Raw genomic sequence first — 25,080 nt, forward strand, 5'->3', positions numbered from 1 at the left:
GCAAGAACCTTTTTTTCTTGGGTGCTACAGAGGTCATGCTGCTCTTTCCTCCTGATTCCTTCTAAGTTTTCAGACCTTAGTACCACCAAGGCCTTCTAGAGTACACTTGATAGTTCTAATCAACAAGATTTGAGAAGTGTTATACACTTTGGAAGGGGGTTCATGCAACATTCACCCAGTCCTCCACTTGTTTGCTAGAGTATTTAAAGACAAGGTGGCATACCCAACCACTGCAAGAGGAAAACCAGCAAAGACATGCTTAATAATCTTTTTTTTTCCAAGAAAAAGATCGTTCTACTAGTTAATGAATGACAGTCACAAAGGGCTAGATACAACCACAAAGGGCTAGATACAAACTCGCCTCATGTACGGGGCGGGAATCACATGATCATAAGGGGGAGAGACACTTCTACTCCCGCTGGCCGCTCTGTGAGGAGAAGGCTATCTCATACAAGGGGAAGGGGGGGGGGGGGGGGGGGGGGGGAACAACCACACAGGTCGTCTATAATGCCAAGTGGGGTGCCATCAATCTCTGGCATCTGAATCCTCCGGCCTAGCCGTGCAGTATATGCAAAGAAGGGGGCATCCAGAGTCTCCTCCCAATCAGCGGGGTTGTGCCAAGTCCACTCTCCCGGGCCCCACTGTAGATGTGTGAGAGGTTGGCACTCCCATATCCATAGCCGTCAGAATCTCTCTTTGGCCACCTTGGCTGCCGGTGGTGGGTCTATGTGCCACTCCCGTACTCGAAAACCAATCAACCTCACCCTCTACGAGGTGTAGCCCCTGAAATCCTCTAAGGGAAGCTCGGATCTCTCTAATCTGCCATGGGATCCAATAGAAAAAGTGAGCAGACCACTACCCTCATTTGCTCCGTGGACCGCCATGAGAATTTCATGTCTGGTGAACACACCTAGCCATAGTGGGGGGGTTGGGTCTGGGATAGGAGTCAGCCACTCCTGAGGGATAGCTAAGTCGATGTCGATGCTGAGCCTAATTCTACCCCAGACCCTTGTCAGGCTTCTCTCTTGCGCCTCAGGGGGCAACCGCCTTGCTGTATGAGTTGTAGTCTTGGTTGTATTTGAGAAAGGAGAGACAAGATGTGTGTGTGTGTGTGAGAGAGAGAGTTATCCCATATGCACATGGGTGTGAACACCTTGATGAGTTGTATAAAAGGTGGAGGTACTTGAGTTTGAAAATGATTCGAATGCAGTTTAGCTTTGTGCTTTTCTACATGTTCACTTCTTCATTCGATTTTCTCCCATTATTTAGTTAGCTAGGCATTCAATTCTCTCTCTCTCTCTCCCACTCGTGGTAGATTCTCCCTCTTTCTCTCTCTTAATTGTGTGGTGGATTTTCCTTCCTCTCTCTCTCTCTCTCTCTCCCTGTGTATCCTACACTCGATATTTCTTTTCCCTTCTCCTTCTATCCTATGGTGGATGTTTCTCCTTCCTTCTCTCTCTACTTCTACATCTTGTGGTGATGTAGCGCGCCTGTCCGTCTGGCACCTGCATAGTGCTTTGTGCTTTTCTACATGTTCAGTTCTTCATTCGATTTTCCCCCATTAGTTAGTTAGCTAGGCATTCAATTCTCTCTCTCTCTTCCCCCCCCCTCTCTCTCTCCAACTCGTGGTAAATTCTCCCTCTTTCTCTCTCTAAATTGTGTGGCGGATTTTCCTTCCTCTCTCTCTTCCTCTATATCCTATGGTGGATATTTCTTTTCCCTTCTCTCTCTATCCTATGGTGGATGTTTCTCTTTCCTTCTCTCTCTACTTCTACATCCTGTGGTGGATAGCTGAAACCGGCCTGACGGGCGGTGAAACAAACACTCGCACATAAAACACTTCAACGCCATTGAGGACCTAGAAAAGGAAAAAAAACAGGGGGAGCTAGAGTGCTCCTGCAAACAGTACACGGACACCGATTGGCCCCAAAACACAGTGGCGCCCCTTGCGGTATTTCTTTAATTGATTTTAAGAGCTTTGATTACAATAAGGCTGGAAACTCGGCCGTCTCAGTAGAACCCCTGAAGCCTACAAAGAACCTGCATCATGGCTTCTTGTCCACTCGGCATTCACAAACAAGTCCAGCCATTGTTCACATCGAAAGACTCTCTCACATTGAGTCTGCATATAGAAGCTTTCTCCCATGATCAGGGCTGCCACAACCATCCATAGCCTCTCATACTATGAACAACATCACACCCTGATACATCCAGTGCTTCTGCATCACAACACAGACTCCCAAACTGTCTCTCAGAAGAGAACTCGTATCACAGCACAGCGCATACCATACAGTCGACACACCTGTACCAACCCTCTCTACCTTTCAAGGGTACTATCCATCTCTGTCATGGATTCCCTGTCCCCTGCCCAATCGGTAGCAAGGCTGTACCAAACATGTGTCCATTCCTGTACCTTCTGCCTGCATGTGACCTATCTCCTGGAGAAACCCAAAAACATGCTTCCTCGACAAACCTACGACCTGTTTCCACATGAAACCCTTAGGCCTGTTTCCCTTTGAAACTTCTGTCCTGTTTCCATACAGAACCATTCATGGCACCATTCAACAACAGTGCCAACAACGGCATACATCTAGTTACCTGTTCCCTCATGAAACATCTGGCAACATAGAGATGCCCATAACTGTAGGTTCCTTTCTAGCAGGAAGAAAACAATCTGCTCCATGAGCACGCAGCCATGCGAGCTTGCATCTCTCCCATGCCAAGAAACATATTCAAGTGACCTGTACTTGCAGCCAAAAACCCAAGTACATAGCTGAATTTGCAGCCAAACAAAAACAGCCCATAAACAGTCTCAAAACAGTCCCGAACCCAAAGCAAAGAGAAGCTGAAAGTTCCATCAGTTGAACGCCATCGACATGATGTCTATGTTCATGAAAAACCAGCCCCTGTCCGCCTGTTGCCAAAAGGGAAAATACACGTGCTGCAGCCCGACCTCCTCCCCAAAGGCGTGGATAGCCCTGCGTTTCCTGCAGCCTAAACCATCAGCCTTCCAAGGAGTTCCTTTGCAGTCCTGGCCGCCTGTACCAGCTGTACGGGACTGAACTGAACCCTTCTGTACCCACTGGACAGAGCTGTCAATAACCACCTGTACCTGTCCGTACAGGTCAGGATCTGCAGTCACCTGTCTAATGCGCTGCCAGCACAGAATTCGTCCTGCAGCAGCCTGTATGATGTGCCTGCACAGCAGTCGCCCTCCACAAGAGAGAGAAACTGTCCTGTCATCCAGTAGTCCTGACCACGTGCAGTCCAAAGCTACACTTCTATGCAGTCCAACCAGCCGCCTATTAACAGGAGAGAGAGAAAATGTAAGAACTGCTGCAGCCGACGACCTGTCTCCTCCATGCAACCAGCAGACTTGTACCTCCTCCCCCAAAAAACAAGAGAGAGAGAGAAGAGAGAGACATGGGCCTCCAAAAGTGAAGTAGCCTCTATAAATTGCCTAGGGGCCTCCCAAGGTTTTAAAACCTTTATATCTTTAATTTTTGCCCACCAAAGGTTATAAAACCTTTTTAAATTAAAGTATCTTTGCCCCCTTCACACTTGGGGTTGTCCACACATGGGCTTACTTTTTGACTCCAACCTGATGCCATAAAAGCTTCTTCTGAATACTCTAGAAGAAGAGGGGTGAGCTGCTTCTCAAGTTAGATATCAATGCCCATCTGGCAACCAAGATAGCGAACTTGAGTGCCCCTTGGGATAGACTAGAAAGCCTCAACTGGACGCCAAGTCGGGGCGGGTGCTGAGTCTACCCAAAAACCACATGGCTTGTGCTAGTTGATCTGTGCTCCTAATGCGCGGTGGAAAACCTCGATCGCCTCCGCGAATCTCTGGAGATTCCTCACATCTCCCGAAAGAAAAGCTGTCGTGTCATCTGCAAATGCACTGTTCAATCTTTGTGCCGGTGGGGCGTATCCTGACTCTCGCAAATCCTGAAGGCAACCCCGCTGAGCAACTCCTTGCCTGATCAAAATGACATGACTCTTGGCGTCCCTCTCATACCTAAGTTGGGGCCCGACTGAGTCAACCAAATGATAGCACCAAAAGATATGTAGGCATCCTTACTAATCCTACCAAATAGGTGTGCTATCATGGTCGAAATCCTCTGTGCTTCCCTACATTCCCATAGGCAGTGATAAACTATTTGTGAAGCTCTTGCACATCTCGGGCAAGTGGGCTAACACCAACAACCGATCTCCACTAGTTGGTGGCCAGTCCACCATGTAGTGAAATCCAAAAGAATGAGGAGATTTGTGCCTTCCTGTAAGAGTGCCAGAGCCTCCGCCAGAAACTCCTCTGAATGTCAGAGGTAATACCATAGGACTCCCAATGAGGTCTAAGGGTGGGACTCTCTGAATCTGTCCCAAGATAAGCTGCCTAGAATTCCTCATAGTGAGCTATAGAAAGGCAACCTTTTCATCGGATTGGTCAGAGCCCGGGCATGTGTGGTCCTGGGCGGCTCAGGCGTGTGTGGTCCTGGGTGACCCCCTCGCGCCTCGGTGGCTTGCGGAGCTTGAATCGAGGGAGGGTGTTGGAATGTTGGCGATTTCGAGCGTGTGATCTATGGCTAGAAGGTGCCTTGGATTATCCCATAAGTGGAAGCATGGGAAGTTGAAGAGCCATATATAGGCTAGAGTGGCACCTTGTCATAATCATCTCCTCCGGCCGGTGTTTTGGGAGGCAGCTCACCGGGAGATGGGAGCCCTTCGGAGGGATGCTGCAGTGCCCGTTGGGGGTGTTCGTGGTGCTCGATGGTGATGCGTATCCTACGTGCGTTAGTCTTCTGCTGCACATTCCGACAGGTGGAATAATCACAGTCTTAGTGGTGTGAATTTATTAAGTCTTAGTGTGAACACATCGGGTATGAACCACCTCTTATTAAGAGATTAAAGATAAGGGCACCCTAGTGCCTATAAAAGCAAGGTCTTGGGTTGTATTTCATTCTCGCCAAAGTAATGACTATCACTTGAGTTCTTGCAATCTTGCTTCCTTGTGTCTATAGCATCTCTCTTTCTCTCTCTCTCTTCTATAGCATCTCTCCACCTCTCCTTCACTCTCTCTCATCCATTCTTGAGCAGCAGTTGAGTAGATGGGCAGAGAGAGTTGGCATTCGAGCAGAGGGACAGGCAGGGTTCAGGAGAGGTTTCTCTACTCTTGACCACATCTTGACTCTGCGGGCCATTATTGAGGAGGGCAGGTCGCATGGGCGACGGATTTATTGTAGCTTTGTGGACTTCCGCAAAGCATTTGATACAGTGCCCAGAGCCAGATTGATGAGGCGATTACAGGAGATGGGGGTACCCACAGAGCTCATATGGGGGATTATGGCTTTATACAGATCAGTTGCAGGACAGGTACGCACCCCAGAGGGGGTCTCTACTTTGGTTCACTCCACTATAGGAGTGAAGCAAGGTTGCCCGTTATCTCCTTCACTGTTTGGTATGTATGTGGATGAGGCTTCTGACTACATTGAGAGATTGGGGGACAGAGGAGCCCAGCTAGCAGGTACATGGATCCCACTATTGTTATATGCTGATGATATTGTGTTGATCTCTGACTCTCCTGAGGGTATGCAGCGTCATCTGGATGCTTTACATGAGTTTGCACATGATAGTGGATTGTCTGTCAACCTTGGCAAAACCAAGGTTATGGTGTTTAACACCACGCCACAGTGGGTTAGGCGATCAGCTTCCACATTTACATATGGGCAGGAGATTGTGGAGTATACAGATGCATATACATATCTTGGGGTAGTATTCAGTGGGCCAGTGTTTTCGATGAGGAGAGCAGCAGAGACTAGATTGACTAGAGCACATGCAGCCCTGGGTGGTTTGGAGAGGATGTGTTCGCAGGTTCAGTTTCAGGAACCTCGAACGAAACTCTGGCTTTTTGACACTCTAGTGACATCAGCTATGCTTTATGGAGTGCAGATATGGGGACCTTCAGTGGGCCATCACAGCGCAGGCGGGTGGAGAGGTATGGAGAGGCCTTTGGTATCTATGATTGCTAGGCTTATTAGAGCCAAGGCTGTGGTACCTCATGAGATTATTCGAGCAGAGCTGGCGGCTGCCGCTTTGGTGATTGAGGCTCTTACGAGATCAGTCTCCTACATACATGGCTTGTGGGATCTCCCCCGAGACAGATATGCACGCCTCGCCCTGGAGTCCTCCCGACAGTTGGCTTTACAGGGAGACACGGCTTGTTGGTATGGACAGATGACATCTTGGTTCCAGGCACATGGTTTTAGCATGGACAGATTGCCTCTATTCCAGTATTCTCTGGAGGCACCCTCTCTCACTCTTACACGGACAGAGATTACCAGACTCATCCGTCAGGATTTAGTTCAGCTGGACATTAGGAGGACATGGATACAGCCGACTGAGGAGCTGGGCACGAAGATGGCTTTCTACAGAGAGCATTTTCTTCAGCTCACAGCAGATGGTTTTGTGATCAGACCCAGTTACATGGATGTACACTTGTCTCATGCAGTACGATGTGCTATTGGTCAGATTCGCACATCCTCACACCAGCTTGAGATTGAGATTGGCCGATATAGAGGTATACCAGCTGAGGCCAGGATATGCCGAGTATGCCATGGGGAGCCAGAGACAGAGCTGCATTATATATGCCATTGTACTGCATACTATGAGATACGTGGTCGTTTCCACTGTTTATTCAGAGAGGGTTTTGGACCACTTTCCAGAGTCATGGGGTACCAGGACCAGAGGTGTTTGGGATTGTTCTTGCTTGAGCTGCGGAGACATAGAGATAGCCTGCTTAGGCGCACAGAGAGCCAGACTCAGAGGCACATTACAGACTTCTTTAGTCCCGCCATCACTGCGCCAGATGGACCACAGCAGCAGCAGGACATGGATACCGCCCACACCAGGGGTACACTGATTGATCGTGCGATTGAGCTTGGGTGGTCCAGACGCCCACGACTACGGAGGAGGGCATCCCAGCATAGACGGAGGTTGCAGCGGCAGATTCGGATTATTCTTGCGAGGCATGCGAGACACCCAGTCAGGGTGCTGACCACAGAGGATATTGAGGAGATCCGCCAGTGTCCGATGCGGCACATGTTATGAGATGGAGGTACCTCCATAGTGTACCTTCCAGTTCCAGTTTCATTTTCTAGGTGCCAGTAGTATCATCTTTATTTTTCATTTTCTGGGGTTTTTTATCCAGACATTGTATCAGATCCACCATGATGTAACTTTTGGTCTCATAGGTCATTATGGCCTTTTGAAGACGTTAATATAACATTTCATTTCATTTCATTTCATTTCTCTCTCTCTCTCAGCTGATGTCGCTCCCATGTTTTTCTGTTTCTTAGTATTCCATAATGAGTTTCCATGGACAGTTTTGTATAACCCGAGTGAGATAGCTATGTTTATATTTTCTTTCTGTTTTATTTTCCATTCCATGATGAGATATGCCATGGACATCATTGTATCACTTTGGTCTCATAGGCCCATTGGGTCTTTAGTAGACGCTTAATATATCTTTCTTTCTTTCTCTCTCTCTCTCTCTCTCTCTCATCTGAGGAGAGGGCAGCACTTCAACTGATCAGCATACATGGATCTACTTGATATACTTTTTCCAGTATTTTCTACTCAATATCATCTAGGAGTCTTACTTACAGTTCTTATAACTGTAAGACAATCAGTTTATTGTACTTTTTAGTTTCATTTAGTTGTTCTCTTTGATGAGACACCAACTTCAGATGTACTCTCAGTTTTGGTCTCATAGGCCATTATGGCCTCTTAGAGACGTTAATATATCATTTCATTTCATTTCATTTCTCTCTCTCTCTCTTTCTTTCTCTCTCTTCCATATCCATGTCTAAAGAAGGCCTCCACTTCGGAGAAAGCCTATGCTCTCATACCAATGTAACTCCGAGAGTGGGCTGAAGGACGTTCTCAAACACTTGATCATTAACGTAAGTAAACACTTAAGCCATGGCCACAACCTTAAAACATATCCATCATTAGTTTGCATAAAACATAATAGTAGCTAGACAAAACATCTACATTACTGAAAATGGAGCTTGCACGTGACACCACATTGGGAGTGGAATGGGCCGACCCCTCCCTTTTGGGTAATTTTATTACCAAGGTGTATTTCTTCTGTACAAGCTTTGGGGTTCACCCAATCATTGGGACGCTTGCCATATTATCGTAGTACAAATGCCATGATTACAATAGGGCCATGAAGATATGCAAGGGGGAGAGAAGAGCCGGTCTGAAGCAAGGCTATCCAGTGATGAGGATCTCGACATCCTTTGCAGCCGTGAAGAAGAGAACAGACGAGATGGAGGAAGCTCACACAATCGAGAGAGGGAAAGTTTGCCTGATCATGAGCCGGTTAGGTCACACAATCAAGATGAGGTAAGTTCGCCTGGTCATGGGGGAAAATCGCCTCTTCCTCTACCTGCAAACGTGATGGCATGAGATCTTCAACAGGGGAAGTATAAAAAACAGAACCGACTCTGCCCCCCCTATATATGTGAGGAATGCATTTGAAATCCTTGGTCAGGAGGAGTCTGATATGCAAGACATGCCCTCAAATCTTGATGTTCAGATGTCAGGAAAGGTTTTGCATAGCACGGAGGTCCTGAGAGATTCTGAGGGAAAGGAGAGAGTATTGGACTCTCAACCACAATAAAGTGTATGGGACTTTCAGGATGCTCTTGGAATGTTAAAGGATTGAATGCTAGACATAAGCGGGATGCATTTGGGATCACATAAATGAATGGGGGCTGGATGCTCGTATGTTGCAGGAGCATAAATTCTATGGTAAGAAAGCTAAGAGGAAGCAGAGATTCAAGAGAATGAAGATTTTTTATGGGGGGTTGGAGTATGGTTACAGTGGGGTGATGACAATTGTACATAATTCATGGAACCCCACAATGATAGCTAACCATCCCTCGGGCAGAATCTTGGTTATTGAAGTGTCCAAGGGAGATGAACAATTCTGGATGATTAATGTGTACAGAGCACACTCATCTAAAGAAAGAAAGGAGATGTGGGAATGGATTTGTGGTCTTGATAATCAGAAAGCATGGATCATGGCTGGGGACTTTAACATGGTGGTCAGATAGAGGGATCGGTTAGGGTCTAACAATGTAGTTATGGGTTCAGAGAAAACCAAATGGGAAGATCTTATTATGCAAAAGAGGCTGGTGGATGCTTGGGACCTTGGGGATTGGAGTTCTACACCGGGACATACATATTTCAGCTTGCAGTATATTTGTAGCTCTTCTAGGATTGACAGAGTTTATTTCAACAAGGATGCAGAATGGATCCCTCACACCTTTAAGGCATGGGTTGACCACGCAACCACTTCTTCTGATCACTTTCCCCTAAGGTGGGTTTGGGAGAGCAATAATTGCTGGGTTGAGGATAGATTGCCTTTTCATAAGAGGAAACTCATTGTAAATAATTCTCTCATCAGGGAAGATGCTTTTGTGGATGGAACTAGAGCTGCAATAGCAAGGTTGGAAGTAAGGGCTTATCACGATGCCCAAGCATGGGTGAAATTTGTGGGAGAGATGCAATGCTTAATCAGAAAAGTGGGAAAGGACATGGCAGCAAAGAGGAGAAAAGAACAAGAAGCACTGCAGGAGGAATGGGATGCTTTGATTTTGATCAGACAATCCAAACCCTTGCAAGCAGAGTTGAGAGATTTTATCAAATGTAAAACTATGTGGGAGGAGATAGGAAACAAGAGAGCTCAAAAAGGGAGATTATTGTCAAGAAAGTTGTACTTTGGTCAAGCTCAAACCCCTTCGAAATTCTTCTTCAAAGCTCTCAAAGAGAAGAGGGATAGAGAATACATCTCCAAGGCTAGAGATAGTAATGGTAAAATGATCTCAGACCCCAAGGAATTGGCTGCGGCCTGGACCGCTTTCCTTGGGGATACTCTAAGCTTGAAGGAGGATGAGTCCACGGAAAGATTCCTTGCTGAAAATTGGCTTTTGGACATTATCCCTTAGGCAGTGGAGTTGGACCAAGCCAAATGGATTGAGAGGAACATCCAGGAAGATGAATGCTTGAATGCTTTGAAAGTAATGGGGAAGGATAAATCCCCTGGCTGGGATGGCCTTACTGTGGAGTTTTTCCTCGAGTTTTGGTCATATCTGAAGGTCCCAGTCACCTTCATTGTGAATAAGGCCTTCAAGCATCAACAATTGGAGAGTAGTGTGAAGGGCGGGCTAATCAAACTGATTCCTAAACAGGTGGCCTGCGAATGTTTTTCACATTGGAGGCCAATCACCATGCTTACAGTCTTGTATAAAATCATAGCTAAAGTTGTGGCAACGAGAATGACTCCATTATTGCAAAAGGTGATTTCCCCCTGACAACATGGCTTTATTAAGATGAGATCCATAATGGACAACATATATGCAGCCCTATTAGGGAAAGAGCTGGTAGAGAAGAAGAAGCAAAAATGCATCATGCTGCAGCTAGACCTAGAGAAAGCATATGACAGAGTCCATTGGTCATTTCTTAGCAGAGTGCTTGCCAAGTTGGGTTTTGGACCCTTAATCTCAAACATTATTTATGTGCTCAGCTTTGGTGCTAAGTCAAGTCTTATGCTCAATGTCTTTGTGGTTGGCTCATTCAACCTTAAAAGGTCGGTCAGACACGGCTGCCCTCTTGCTCCATTGTTATTTGCTGTAATTTCTCATCCTTTGATTCTCGCTCTTGAGTTGGCAGCTGCTGAAAATCAAATAAAAGGTTTACAAGTGAATGATGAACTGCAGATGGTGATTCAATGCTTTGCTGATGACTCACTTCTCTTCTTGGATGCATCCAATGATAATGTTAGAAAGGCTTTGGCAATTGTACAAGTCTTTGCAGATGCTTCTCGCTCCAAATGTAACATTCACAAGTCAAGGTTAATCAGTTTAACCGAGGATGAATCCTTTGATGTAACCAGATTGGGATGCCAAGTTGTGAACAAAGGCCAGATCTATAGACATTTGGGATGTCCCATGGGAGTGGATGTTTCAGGTAAAGACATAACGGACTGGCTTATGGACAAATTCATAGCCAAATTTAGAGCTTGGGACAACGTATTTCTTCCCTTTCATTCAAGGGTAGTAATAGTAAACATGATGTTGTTGGCATGCTTTCACTTCTTTACTCCTTGTATAGATTTTACAACATGCCTTTGGAAGAGAGCTTTAAGCTATGCTAAATCTTTTCTATGGAAGAATAAGCAGGGCAAGAGACCATGTTCCTTCTTGGCATGGCAGAAGGTGTAAACCCAAGAAGGATGGGGGAACTGGCATCCTAGACATGGAAACACATGCAATGGCGAGAATGCCAAAAATGTTGACCTCCTTTCTAGAACAGAGTCAACCTTGGACTAGGATGCTTAAAGAGCTTTCTCTGAATATGACTGTGAGTTGGCAAGGCAAATGGAGGGGACTCTCTTGGATTGATAAGATTTTTTCCCATGTTCCTCTTGTCTTTAAAATTATGCCCTTTGCTGAATTTCTGATTAAGAAATGGACGAGGATCGTTCCCCTCATTCAATGGCAGGGATCTCCCAGAATCGTGAGAAATTCATTATTCATGTATAATGTTTGGTAGTCCCCAGTTTTTTCCCCCCCATTAGCCCTCATTGAGCCCAAAGTGAGCAAAAGACTCAACAACAAAGGGATAAACAGATTTGAGGATTTCTGGGATGGTCCTCTTCTGGGGTGGAGAAATGAGGATCAGCTATCTGTCATGTATGGTCTCTCAAGATTTGATAAGAATCATCTACATGTAATTATTGGTAAGCACAAGACGCTAACTATCAATACTTCTAAGCTAACGGAAAGGTGGATCAAAGATTGGGGGTGGACAGATGGACTTCCCCTTGGTCGGGAATCAACTGCCAAGTTTTATCAGATGTTAATGCAAGAGAAGAGAGATTTTAAACATTTCAATACAATATGGAAAGTAGCTTGGCCGGACAAATGCTGGGAATCCATATGCAAAAGAATTTGGGGATCCAAACTGCCAACACATGCTCAGACTTTTTTGTGGAGAATCATGGTTGGGGCTCTTCCATTAGGCTGTAAGCTGATGATCAGAAATATGGCCTCAGGGATATGCCCAAGATGCAAAACAGCCATCGAGGATTTCAAGCATGCCTTTGGGGATTGCCCGGCATTAAGATCCTTTTGGACACAACTCTCTAAATGGGGGGGGAACATTTTTGGGCTGCAATGTACATGGTCCCATTGGGTTTTGGGTAAAAATATTGGTCCAGTAGAGAAGAGTAATAGCCTTTTTGGATTTGCAAGATTTACATGCCTGTGGGAGATATGGTCTACGAGGAACACTCTGGCCTTTGTTAATGATGGCATGCAAAGTGTAGATCCTAAGAAAGTTATTTGTTTAGTGAAAGCTAACACTGCTAGTCCGGAGTCAGATGCAATGAAACTACTCACTAAGAGGATTTTGGATTGAGCAGTTTTTGTGGGTAGTTCTTCTCTTGATTGTTTGAGAAGACTATCCCACAGTTTATATGTACTCTTTTCTTATTAGTAATAAAAATACATCTTCACTAAAAAAAAAAAATGACTATGTCACTCCCCTTCCTTATATCTATGTTTTTTCTCTAGCATTTACACACCCCCTCTCCTTAGATTAAAGTATGCTACTTTGAACCTTATTGAGCAAACATAAGTGCTTCATGCATGCTACCAAGAAATAGATGTTAAGTACTAGCAAATTATCATTGTAAATCACCACAACCAATGTTGCTATAGCCCTTTCCATCCCCCCCAAGGCCCCCTCCCCCTAACTTAAATTTAAGATTTAGTATTCACCTACATACGTGCCCCAGCTTATGCCTCATTTCAAAAAAACCCCCTCTTGTATACTCACGTGATATCATAAGTTTTCAAAGAGTGAATCCCTCGGGGGTTGGGATGGTTTAACTCTAGAATTCTAAAATGGCAGCTACAACATTGAGATATATTATTTGGACAAGTGCATGGCAAGATTATTGGCTGTCCATACACAAGCAAATTGATTGTTGATTGGAAATAAGTGCTTTGATATCTGCATTGGTTTGGAAGGCCTCCATAGATAGGGAATTCATTGAGACACAAAAATATAAATGGAGTAGCAATTACAACACCTCGACCATCTTATTTTTTCTCTACTTAAGGGATATGTACTATTCGAGATGTTGTATCTCCTTGAGGGATGTGTTTTATCTTTCCCACAGGCTCAAAGAAGATGGGGTTTGGGTATCCACCATCAACCATAGTGATCACCTGTGCACAAAAGAAGGCCATGCGAGAAGAACCAACCCATGCACGGGACGAACCCAATGATACTAATCTTCCATTTCCCCGACAGTCAGACTAGTCCTTGCAAGCCTTCAAGAATCTCCACAACCATCCCTTTGTATTGGAAAAACCACCTACCTCTCCCCTCTCACAAGCCAAACCACAACTTCCAGCCTTCTCCGTGGAAGATCTACTACGGGAGAATAAGATGGTGGTGAATCTGTTCGGTCTCCTCCAGATTAGCCCCCGTGTCTGACAATGCCTCAGTGCACTATTGAAGCAGCTTGACGGTAACCCATCCAATTCTAGTGATGGGCAGGCAGTTCCACAAGAGTGCCCTAAGTCTTGGAGGGAAGAACAATATGGCACTTTTTGAATTTTTCAACAGCCGGCTCCCAATCCCACCACCCTCTCAAAAGCAGCTGAGACAGGGGAAACCCTCTCCCTTCCCTCTTGCCAAGACCCTGTCTAGGAATTCATCCTCGGTACTACTACAGAGGAGCCACGACCCATTGTGTTAGCCTCTTGGCTATGGGACCACCCAACCCCATTTGAGCAAGCAGGCACCTTCTTTCAATCTTACAAGGATGTCTTTGCCTAGACATACAAACACTTGGATGGTGTCCTGGCCGACATTGGTGTTCACACCATACTCCTCCAGGAAGGAACTTGACCAATCCGTGGGCTCCAAAGGAACAAGTTTTTGTCGTACACACCGGCTATCATCGCCGCTTTATAAATATGTAGGTTAATGTAGCCCTTCCCTTGACCTGTCCAATCAAACCTTCCACCATCTTCTAGTGATACGACGTGGCGTCCAATGCCTTCACCTACCTTAAAAAGTGCCTCACCAAAGCACCCACCTTGTTCCACTAGACTCGTTGAGAGTCTTTCACGTCCACATAGATGCAAGTCTCATTGCTGTTGGTGTAGTCCTCACCCAACCAAGTCTGGAGTACAAAATGTAATGGCCTATCTACTATTGCCAGTTGCCTCCTCACTCCAGCTGAATAGAATTACAACGCCATCATCTACGCCTGTGAGAAGTTCCGCCACTATCTTTTGGGCAGCCACTTCATCATCATCTTGGATCACCATGCCCTCAAATACCTTGTCAACAAACCTCAGGTGGCTGGTTGTGTCTAGAGGTAGTTGCATCTATTCCAAGAATTGGATTTTGAAATTCTACTATGGCCTGGCAAACATCATATTATGGCGGAGCATCTCTCTAGCATCGACATTGGCGACCCCACAACAAGTATCAATGATGACCTCCCTGATAGTGTTCTTTTTAAATTGGATGCTACTCAGATTGGTATGGGGATGTTCTTGCTTTGGTCAGTTCCCAACCGACGGGAGCCTCAAAGACAACAACACCTGTTTTTGGTAATAAGCTGGCCCTTCCAACTCACAGCCGATCAGCTCCACAAGGCTGGTCACAGTGGTGTCCTACGGCCGGCGGTGTGTCAATCCACATGAGGTGCCACATCATCTCGTTGAAGATGCTCACTCAAGACCTAATCATGGTCACTATCCCGAACACATTTCGGGCGCCCTCTTGTTCTAGCACGGCTTGTAGTAGCTAACCATGTTCAAGGATTCCATCCAATTGCTAGGTCTTGTGACACATGCCAATTGTGGGCCTAAAACCCACTTGTTAGTCCAACCGGCCTCTTCAAATATCCTTAGCATGGTCGCCCTTTGAGCAGTGTATGGGTGTCCACGGTACAGTGAAGGGCATGTAACAATGTCTTGGGAGTAATTCAAGTGTTGTTTACAATATTCTTGTCATTGTGCTATGCTCATATTCTAATCTGTCTTAGTCTATTCGTGCATGCATTGTGCCATGAGTCATGATAGCGAGGGCACCAAGTTGTTGCAATAAAGAACCAATAGTGCTCAAGTTTTCTTGAAGTAAGTGATGCTCCTTCATTTTTAATGTATAGTATTTTTGTTTTAAGAACACTTTGGAGTTTTTAATTTTATTGCCAAAGAGATTTTCCAACTTGTTCCATACCTCCCTTGTAGTTTTGTCAAAGTCAATGTGATGTGCAGAAGTGGCAGCTCTCTTGGGCTTCTCATTTGTTCCTTTGACTATGTTCCATAGGCCATCTCTCATGAGGATAAGTTTGACTTTGGTTAGCCATGTTGGGAAATTTTCTCTAGAGAATTTTTGGAAAGTGATGATTAGTCTAGGCAAATCCATGATGAGTGAACTAGTGGTAGGTCTTCAAATGCAGGTCAGAGAGCCGTAGTAGAGAGAACTTGGTTGACCACATTAGAGGTGAGAAGGACACGAAAGAGATAGGCACTCTGGATCATAAATAGAGGGAAAGCTAGCAAGATATGAAGTAGGCGGTACAGACCTGGCCATTAAGCGCGAGATGCTGGAAGCAGTAAATGAGCTCGATGATGACGGGAGAAGACAATAGCTGTGTACTTGGAGAGAAATCAGGCGACAGCTCGCGGACGACAGCAAGACGACGAAGGTGCCTGGTGTTGAGTTGACCAGAGAATGGCACGAGAAAACAGGTGGCGACAAGGTGACTTAAAAAATAGTGAAAAAACTCTAGGTGAGGGGTGCACAACGAAAAAATCCCAGACGAAGCCCAAAAATGGGGATAATTGGAAGGTAGATGGGTGCCCAGCTCTGCTGATCGAGTGGGTGGCTCAGCTGGGGTCCTTGCCCTCCCGGGTCCGCCGGCCAGTCGACTGAGCGGCGGTGCTCAGCTCAGCCCGGCCGGCACCCTATAATGGGGTCCGCTAGGAGGGCGGGGAGGAGGCAGTGGTGTATGGGCGGCGCTGGTTGAGTCACCACCAAGCGGAAGCGCAGGGCGGGACGGTCAACGAGAGCAGCAGTGGGAGCCCTGATACCACTGTTGGCTCGTGGCTGCTAGTGCTCCATAGTGTAGTGTAGAGAGAGACAGAGGAGAGAGGAGAAATAATGCTCGAGTGTGAGAGTGTGTGTGAGAACACAGAGAGACTCTGGCACGCCTGCGACCCTGCTTGCGTGTGATGCTGCTCACCTGCGATTCTGCTCACCTTCGTCTTTGTTCACCTGCAACCTGCTTGCCTGAGTCTCTGCGATCTGCTCGTTTGTTCAATGTGCGACTTTCTTGTCTCCTCATTTAAGACTTGCGACCTGCTCTCTGCATCTTCCGTCTTGTTTCTCGCGACCTGTTCGTTTGCTTCCTGTGCTTTGTGTCTGCTTCTTGTATCCCATTGATTTCTGCCTTGTGTTTCTCCTCCCTGTACATCACCTTCTCAGTGTGCGCGCGCACGAGAGAGAGAGAGAGAGAGAGAGAGAGAGAGAGAGAGAGAGAGAGAGAGAGAGAGAGAGAGAGAGAGAGAGAGAGAGAGAGAGAGAGAGGGGTCTGTGTACAAAAAACGCGGATCGATCTACGAAGGTGCTGATTTAGGGTTTGCAGCTACTGATTTAGGGTTTGCAGCTGCTAAATTAGGGTTTGCATGTGCTGAATAAGGGTTTTCAGGTGCTGAATTAGGGTTTGAGAGAACGGGTTTTCTTTGCTTTTGTACATGGATTTGGATGACCCGGCTGCTGCTGTTGGTGGCATGGCTGCCAATAGCCTTAACATGGATCTTATTGAGGAGATGATTGAGAAGGATGTGGGTTATGCTTGAGATGCCTCAGAGCAACAAAAACGTCAAAGGCTTGATGTTGATGCAAGCTACACTCCGGTGAATGCTGGAGAGAATGCAGAGGAAAGTTCTCAGCTACCTTCTCCGGAGTTTGCACGTTTGCTGCAGATCACTGGTGAGCTTCTGCAAGAATATGTGAAGGCAAATAGCGTGCAAATGGCTGCAGTAGATAATGGTGGTGTGGCTGATGTATGCATGGAGACTCCTTTGTTGCTACAACAGCTAGCAGATTTTCATGATCGTGCTGCTATCTTCTTCTTTACTGGGCGTATTCCGTTGTTGCCTCGTCTTAGAGCATGGTTGGGCCGCTTGGTGTCACCTGAGGCACTTGAGGAGATTTATGATGGTCCGAGAGGCTTTTATGAAATACTTTTTCGCACTTCGGAAGCCCGTAGGGCAGTCTTGGAGCAGGTGCCACTCTTTTTGGATGGGCAGTTGGTTCATGTGGTTCCGTGGAAGCCTATGGCAGAGTACCAAGATATGTTGCGCCAGGCTTGCCCAGTTTGGGTTGAAGTGAAACAATTCCCACCAATGTTTTGGCGTGTTTTACCAGGTCTCATGCGAGGTATCGGTGATGTCTTGGTGGTGCCTCGAATGACATCTAGAAACCGAAATCGTCTATGCATGTTATGGGATACTGGGAGACCTAGGCCGACACATTTGCGTGTCAATATGGCTGGGCTGCAACCTTTAATGTATGAATTGAGGTGGGATACATTTGCTAGCCACTGTTTCAAATGTGGTGAGATGGGCCACTTTGTCTCCGAATGTCCTAAGAAAGAACAAGTTGTTGCTACCAAGGATATCGTTGATGGAAGATGAGCATGATGCTCCTTTACATGATGCCCAGCACATGGATGTACATGTGGATGTTCAGAATGAGGTTGAGCAGCCATGGGTGGAAGTACGTGGTAAAAAGACACGATTTGTTGCCCCGCGGGGGGATTTCTCAGATGCTGTTTGGCGGGGGCCTTTGCGTACTCATCAGGGGCCCTTACATACATATGCTCGTCGCCCTTTGGGTTCAGGTGCCCAGCAACAGACCAGGATTGAGAGGCCGGGAGGCCAACTTTCTCAGGGTACAGGGGCTCTTGGGGTCGATAGAGTAGAACGCTATCCTATTAGAAGTCGCCTAACAAAAGAAGCACAACAACAATTGCCTCTTGTGTTTGGTTCGAAGGGTGAGGTCATCTCGCCATGGGATGGTCATTACCCTTCGGCACGTGCTCGAGAACTCCAAGGGCAGTTTGAGATCACAAATACCATGTCTAAAAATGCAATGCTTCAAAAGGTTCGTGATTTGGCAGATTGTCCTGGGCCTAGTACACGGCCTTGTTGATTCCTTTTCTTGGAAGACTTATGAAAATTGTACAATGGAATGTAAAGGGTATTTCTTCACGCCAAAAGCAGTTCAGGCTTTGGCGTACAACTTTTTGTCATGGTTGGGATGTTTTGTGTGCAGTTGAACATAAGCAGCATAAGTTGGCTGGAAAAGCCTATGTATATAAGGGGTTTTATGTTTTCTACAACGGACATCCTGCTTTGCAGTCAGGTTTTATGTTTGCTGTTCGTTCGCAGTTTCAGCCTTCTCTTGTGATTCAAGATGTTCATGGAAGATTTCTAGTGATACAGATTGTTTGGGATGATATGCCTTTATGGTTGTTAGGGGTGTATGCTCCAAATAATGCTCGTGCACGCCGTTTGCTGTGGAATGACTTGTGTGCTCTTTCAATCTCTCATCCTGGCTTTGTGATGGGAGACTTTAATATGTGTGTCTCCAGGGAGCAAGCCATGTCGCCTCATTCTGTAATGGATGGCCTGGAGAGAATGGAGTGGGAAGCTTTTGCAGCAAGGTCGCTAAAACAAGACATGTGGTCTTGGTTGCATCCAGATGAAAGGGGTTACACTTATGCCTCACAACAGTTTCGGGGCACTTATGCTAGATTGGATAGGATGTATATTTTACATCAAGATCTCTTTTTGCCAGAGGTTCTTACTATGATGGTTGATCAGCAAACAACAGGTTTTCTTGGATCATTGGCCGCTTGTGTTTGAAATGGTCTATCATCTTGTGGATGCATATAAAGGCTTGTTGGCAAGAGTGTCCATGGCTGATTATCATGCTTGGCCAGTGTTCCTTACCAACACTCGGAAATTAGCACGGCATTATGGTCTTGCTAATGCCTCTATACAAAAACAGCATGTGGCTCTTCTTGAGTCGCTTTTAAAGGGCTTGCAGGCGTTCATGTTTACTGACTCTATGGATGCTGAAGTTGTGGATGCCATAGAATGGTTGAAAAAGGAGCTATCTAGGGTGCAGGAAGCACAATATGTTCGCTTTAAACTACTTGCACATCTTGATGCTTTGCGGGATGCTAACTGTCAATCTCATCGCTTCTATGATAAGTTGCATCAAAAACATATGCGTGAGAATATTGTTAGGCTGATGGATGTCCAAGGCAACCTTGTTACTCAACCTTCTGAGGTTATTCAACATTGCATCAGGTTTTATGAAGATTTGCTTGCCCCTCGAGAGGATGTCTCGCCGGCTGTCCTGGCTGCAAGGGAGTCATTGTTTGCTGAAGTACGATATCAAGTTGACCCTGATGTGGCGGTTCAGCTTGGTGCTCCTGTTACTCGAGGGGAAGTGGAAGCTGTTCTCTCCAAACTTCCCATGGGAAAGAGCCCTCGTTGGGATGGTTTGACAAATGAGTTTTTCCAAAAATATGCTGATCAGCTTGCAGAGCCTTTGACGCTTATTTGTCAAAGGGTTTGGGATGAGGGATATATGCCTGCCGATTGGGAGTTGGGCATACTTCGTTTGTTGCCCAAAGTCCCTTCGCCTACTTCTTTGGCTCAATGGCGCCCGATCTCACTTATGGGTATTATGTATAAAATCTTTACAAAGATTTTTGCCAATCGCTTGCAGAAGGTGCTTCCTACTCTTACTCATCCATATCAATATGGATTTGTGCATGGCAAGAATATTTTGCATAATATTCTTAATGTTCAAATTGGAGTGGATTATGCCAAGGCAAAGAAGCAAGAGATTGTGATGGTGCAGCTGGATCTTGAAAAAGCTTTTGATCATGTCAGCTAGTCTTTCCTTTCTCAATTAATGACAGCCATGGGCTTTGGTCCCAAAATGGCTAATTTGGTGCATTTACTTGGCTCTGCTCTATCACGCGGATTATGCTCAATGGAGGACTTTCGGATGGTATTTCTCCCACCCGTTCTCTCCGGCAGGGCTGTCCTCTTAGCCCTCTTTTCTTTGCCATTGCCACTTATCCTATGTTATCTCGCCTAGATGCTATGGCATCGCATGGTGAAGTGGTTGGTTTGCATCTCCCTCATGGCAAGCAATTGGTTGCTCAAGCCCTTGCGGATGACACTTTTATGTTTCTCAGGGCCGAAAAAGCCAATATAGATCGAGCAATGGAAGCTTGGAATAATTTTGCATTGGCTTCTGGGCTGAAAATAAATTCAACAAAATCAGCCCTCATTGTATGCACGGAATTTGATCTTGAGGCATTAGGGTGGCAAGGCCGTGTGGTGCATACAGGAGACATTGTTCGTCATCTTGGGTATCCGATGGGTGTGGATGTGGACCCCCAAGCGCTTCTTGCTTGGATTTCTGCTCGGATCTCGGATAAATTTGTGTATTGGAAAGCTCAAGGGTGGCCTATGCACGTGAGGGTTAAGGTAGCTCAGGTTATTATGCTTAGCATGATTTCCTATTTTTTGCCTTTGCTACCTTGGACGCACAAATCTCTTCTCCGTTTGGTTGCTCCCATTCGGTTTATGCTGTGGAAGAGGCAAGGAAATATTATGGGTGAAACATGGATAGCTTGGAATCACATTACGACGCCCAAAAGAATGGGTGGGGCTGCTTTACTGGATGTCCGCTTGCATATGGTGGCGCGTAGGTGGGCGCTTTTTCAGGATATGTGTTTGCAGGAGCAGCCTTGGGTATTCATGGCTTGTGATTTGATTGAGTTGGAGGGATTGTCACATGGACGGACACGTGTGCAGGCTTCATGGTGGGACATTGTGAATGCGGCTCATCTTGTCCGTATTCGCTCATCTCACATTTTATCGCATATTCTCCTTTCTTGGCATGAAGTTCTACTATTGGCTCGGTGGGATCCTGGTCATGAAAGACTACTTTTGAACTCTTTGCAGTTCGAAACATTTGTGGAGTCGCGTGCCATTGTTTGGCCAGACAGAGATGCTTCACGCATACGACTCAACCGCATGGTCAGGTTAGGCTTGGTTAGAATCCGAGATGCTGTGATACCTGGTCGTGACAGACCATATTCGTTTCGTCGTATTGAGCAGCACTTTAGGGTTCCTCGGACATTTCAGCCACTATGGGTTGACATCATGCTTGCAGTTGAGCCTTTTACTCCATTGCCTCGGCCATCCGCAGATCAGCCTTGGCTTGATTGGGCACTATGTAAATCTGGTGACTTGATATCACTTTCAGCTAACCAGGTCTATCATAAGCTCGTATCAGAGAAAGATTGGGTTTCAAGGCTAATAAGGTGTGGGGATTGCACAAGTCTAAATCATGGTGGCATAAAACTCTTATGCGTGGCTGGTAGTCTAAACTCCCTTACTCCTCTCTTACCAAGGTAAGGTTTTCATTTGGAGGATGTTGGTGGGAGGGTTACCTACACGGGATCAGCTCAGCCGTCGTAAAATTACATTGGCCTCTTGCTTCTTCTGCACGACATGCACTGAAACAGTTATGCATCTGTTCATGAGTTGTCCAGTGGCCCGTCAAATTTGGTCTTTTGTCTGTCACGTTTGGGAGGCAGTAGAGAGGTCTACTATTTCGGCTCATCAATGGATATTTGGGATTTGTCCTCAAGTCATTACTTTGGACAGTCACCTTCTGATATTCCATTTCCTTAGATGGACAGGACTTTGGCATATTTGGACTACACGGAATGGGTTCATCTTTGATTCCTTGTCTGGAATACATGGGCACATTCTGCGTATCCGCGGTTTGCTGCTTTGGCAGTTTTCTTCTCTTCTCTCAGCTTAGCTACTGGATGCAGATGTTATTTCGTTATGGTCTACGGCGGCTCGGCTGGCTCATCTTTGATGCTTTTATCTGGGATGCTTATTTGGCTAGGAGGCTTTCTTATTAGTGTACAGGTTTGCATGGTCATGATCCTTTAGAGGATCTTTTGTGGGGTTTTTTTTGGGGCCATAGGTTCTGTGTGAGCCATGTGGCTGATGTACATTTTTACATATAATATAAAACACCATTTCACGAAAAAAATAATGCTCGAGTGTATGCACGACTTAATGAGTATTAGATTGCTTGATATGTTTTGAAGTACACCATCTTTTGACTCACACAAATCACACTCACATATGGGACGTGGCACATGGCACACACTTATCTTATCCAGAGATAAGAGGGTGTTCACACACACATAGGCACACTTACACAAACATGGCCTAAATAGGTGTTCACACCTATACAACCATTTGTAGATGAATACGCACATACAGGTATACGAGGCAGACATACAGGACACAAGAGACTTTGAAATACCCAACAAGAACCACCACATTAGGGTGTCGGGCAACCAACCCTGCTACAAATCCTTACTTCACAACTTGATTCATGACAGTCCAAAAAGCTTCATGTCTCCACTTGGAAATTAGGAGGTCCATATGCGCTTTTAAAATTGTTATCCATTGTAGAAAAGGATCTCTAGGAACACAAGGTGATCATTACAAGGTTACAATCCTTACTTCACAACTGGATTCATGACACTGCCTCATGTCTCCACAGGAAATTTGCAGGTCCATATGCACATACTATGGTAGACAGATTTTCATCTGCAATCCTTTTACTTCATATAGACAAACAGCATACATACATTTTGGGTATATGACATCATCTCTGTGTACTTCTGAACCAAAAAGAGAGAAGAGAGAGTCTTTCCTGAGGATATGGGTACCTCTTTCCGGAGGATATGCGGCCACACTTTTTTTAAGACACTGTTTTGGAGTCCTGCTGGGACTCAAGTCAATCTTATAGAGAGGTTGAAGGCTTTTTGTCCAATGACGATGTCACAATTACAAATTTTGGTAAACAAAAAAAGGATGGAAAATCAAACCCTTTGATATTTGCCTCTTGTAAGGATCATATTACAAGGGTAAGTGCTGATATGCTTGTGGTGGGGTGTACTAATTATAGGTATAAGAGGTTTAATGCTTTGTCATACGAAATGTTATTTCAAATGTTCAGCATTGCTTCCTAAATTTTCTTTCTCAGTTTCAGTTACTTTGTCACATAGGAAAAAGGTTTACCTCATCAAATCACACTGTAAACTGGAAAATAAAAGCTAAAGACTCAATCATTGGGTTGTGCTCGCTACTCACAATCATTTCATGGTGTGCACGGAAGCAAAACAGCTCTAACATCTTATAATCACCATTTTCTTTTGTAAATTTCAAGTCTTTCATTGTCCACGCCTTCACATAGCCTTTGATGTCAGATGTAAATAGTACCTAATCACATCAACAAGCACTGAACCAACCAGTGATTTCTATAACCCTTTCAGAAAATAAGTTAAATTGCAAAGAATTAAAGTTTAAGATTTCCATCAATACAGTAAAAAGGTTAGTACTTTTTTGAATTTGGCATACTTACGATGAAGCATCAATCATAGTCAATTGCTCAAAAAGAAAATGTCCAACTTCACCGATTCAGTGCATTGTAGCATCTAGCTAAATCTCATCTCCACGTGAAGGGATACATGGGATATAAAATTAAAAAGAATCGTCTTCCGCTAGTTCAAGAACGGATGTTACAGAACAAGCAAGAAGGCTCTGGCAACAGAGCTAGCACATATCCAGACCATTGGCCCTACCTCAAGAAGAGAAACCAATTATGCAAGATCAAGAAATGGAGGAACTGCAAGGAAGGGGAGACCTACCATAGCAAGTACTGAAAGGAAAAGACCCAAGGGATGTTGATGAGAATATACAAGGCTTAGCTGCAATTCTTGGGACTACAGTGAAGATGCCTATGGGAGCTCTCCTTTGCACCAATAAATCTCAGAGGAAACTTTTGGTTTTTTCTTCTTCTTTTTTTTTGGGGGGGGGGGGGGGGGGGGGAGGGGGTTTGTGTGCGGAAAGGGGGGGAAGGAGACTTCTAGAAATGATGGTGGGCGTCATTAAACTAGAAAGAAATACATGAATGAATGTCCTTTTAGGAAAATGATGAATGATACTCCTACCGAGATGAAGGTAAACTTTATGATTTCTTCCTCTTGTTTCCCTCTTTCTTCCCCCAGTTTTCTCTCCTCCTCTATTTTTTTCTCCAGACAAAATATTGGAAGAAGGATAAAATATCCAGAATAAAGATCCTAATGCAACAATTTTCCATAACAGTAGATGGGCTCAAGAGTTACTCTGTCTGGCTCTGAAAAAATCTGTGTGAAGGGCGTAAAGCGTAGAAATTTTTCAATAGAATTAAAGTGGATTCTCGAATCTAAGCACAGCTTTGAGGGATGACTGGAGGCAAATGAAAGGCCGAGAGATAAGGTGTGCAAAGTACATTAATAAAGAACAAATACAAAATCACGGCTGAAAGCTGGAGATCCTCATCATAGAGTATAAGATAGCTGCAGCCAATCAGGGGCACGATGATGCCAAGAAAGTGCAGTGGGAGTCGATGAGAAGATCCCGTGATCCCACTCTCATGAAGATAGTATGCTTTGCTTGTGCTGATCTGGACGATCCTTGTATATGATCCCAAGTGACCATAAGAGTGTGGATGATATCTCACCAAATATAGTACAAATGCACTGGGTGTCATAAATCTGAATGCCCTTAATCACCTCTGTGCATTCAGCTTTTCAGAACTGCCAGGCTGTGATGCTGGTGATATTCTCCCAAGTGGTGTCATGCCTCCCCAAGGCTGATGTTGGAAATAAGTGCACACTAGGTGTACTCTTTTCCTAGTCTAGTATAAACTTTTGTCTTGAGTCTTGTGTGTCTGCCATGTGGCATCTTATTTGTCCCACATATCAGCGTGGCTACTATCTCTTGTACTACACACCTATATATTGTGG

The 25,080-nt window shown here is 45.3% G+C and overlaps 1 protein-coding gene across 10 annotated transcripts in view; it reads right to left on the reverse strand.

Moving 5' to 3' along the window:
* Nucleotides 1-25,080, reverse strand: part of LOC147605798 (uncharacterized) — a 283,773-nt gene that overhangs the window by 25,367 nt on the left and 233,326 nt on the right. Inside the window, exon 22 of one of the 10 annotated variants that reach the window (XM_086792675.1) lies at nucleotides 23,396-23,531. The exons of the other annotated variants lie outside the window; for them this stretch is intronic. Coding sequence (XP_086648801.1) covers nucleotides 23,517-23,531 — 15 coding nt within the window. The 3' untranslated portion in view covers nucleotides 23,396-23,516. Of the gene's footprint in view, nucleotides 1-23,395; nucleotides 23,532-25,080 lie in introns of those variants that run through there. 10 annotated transcript variants of the gene reach the window in all.

This window comes from Cibotium barometz, chromosome 58 (genome assembly GCF_041138505.1).
Source record: "Cibotium barometz isolate CiBa-2024 chromosome 58, ASM4113850v1, whole genome shotgun sequence".
NCBI lineage: Eukaryota > Viridiplantae > Streptophyta > Polypodiopsida > Cyatheales > Cibotiaceae > Cibotium > Cibotium barometz.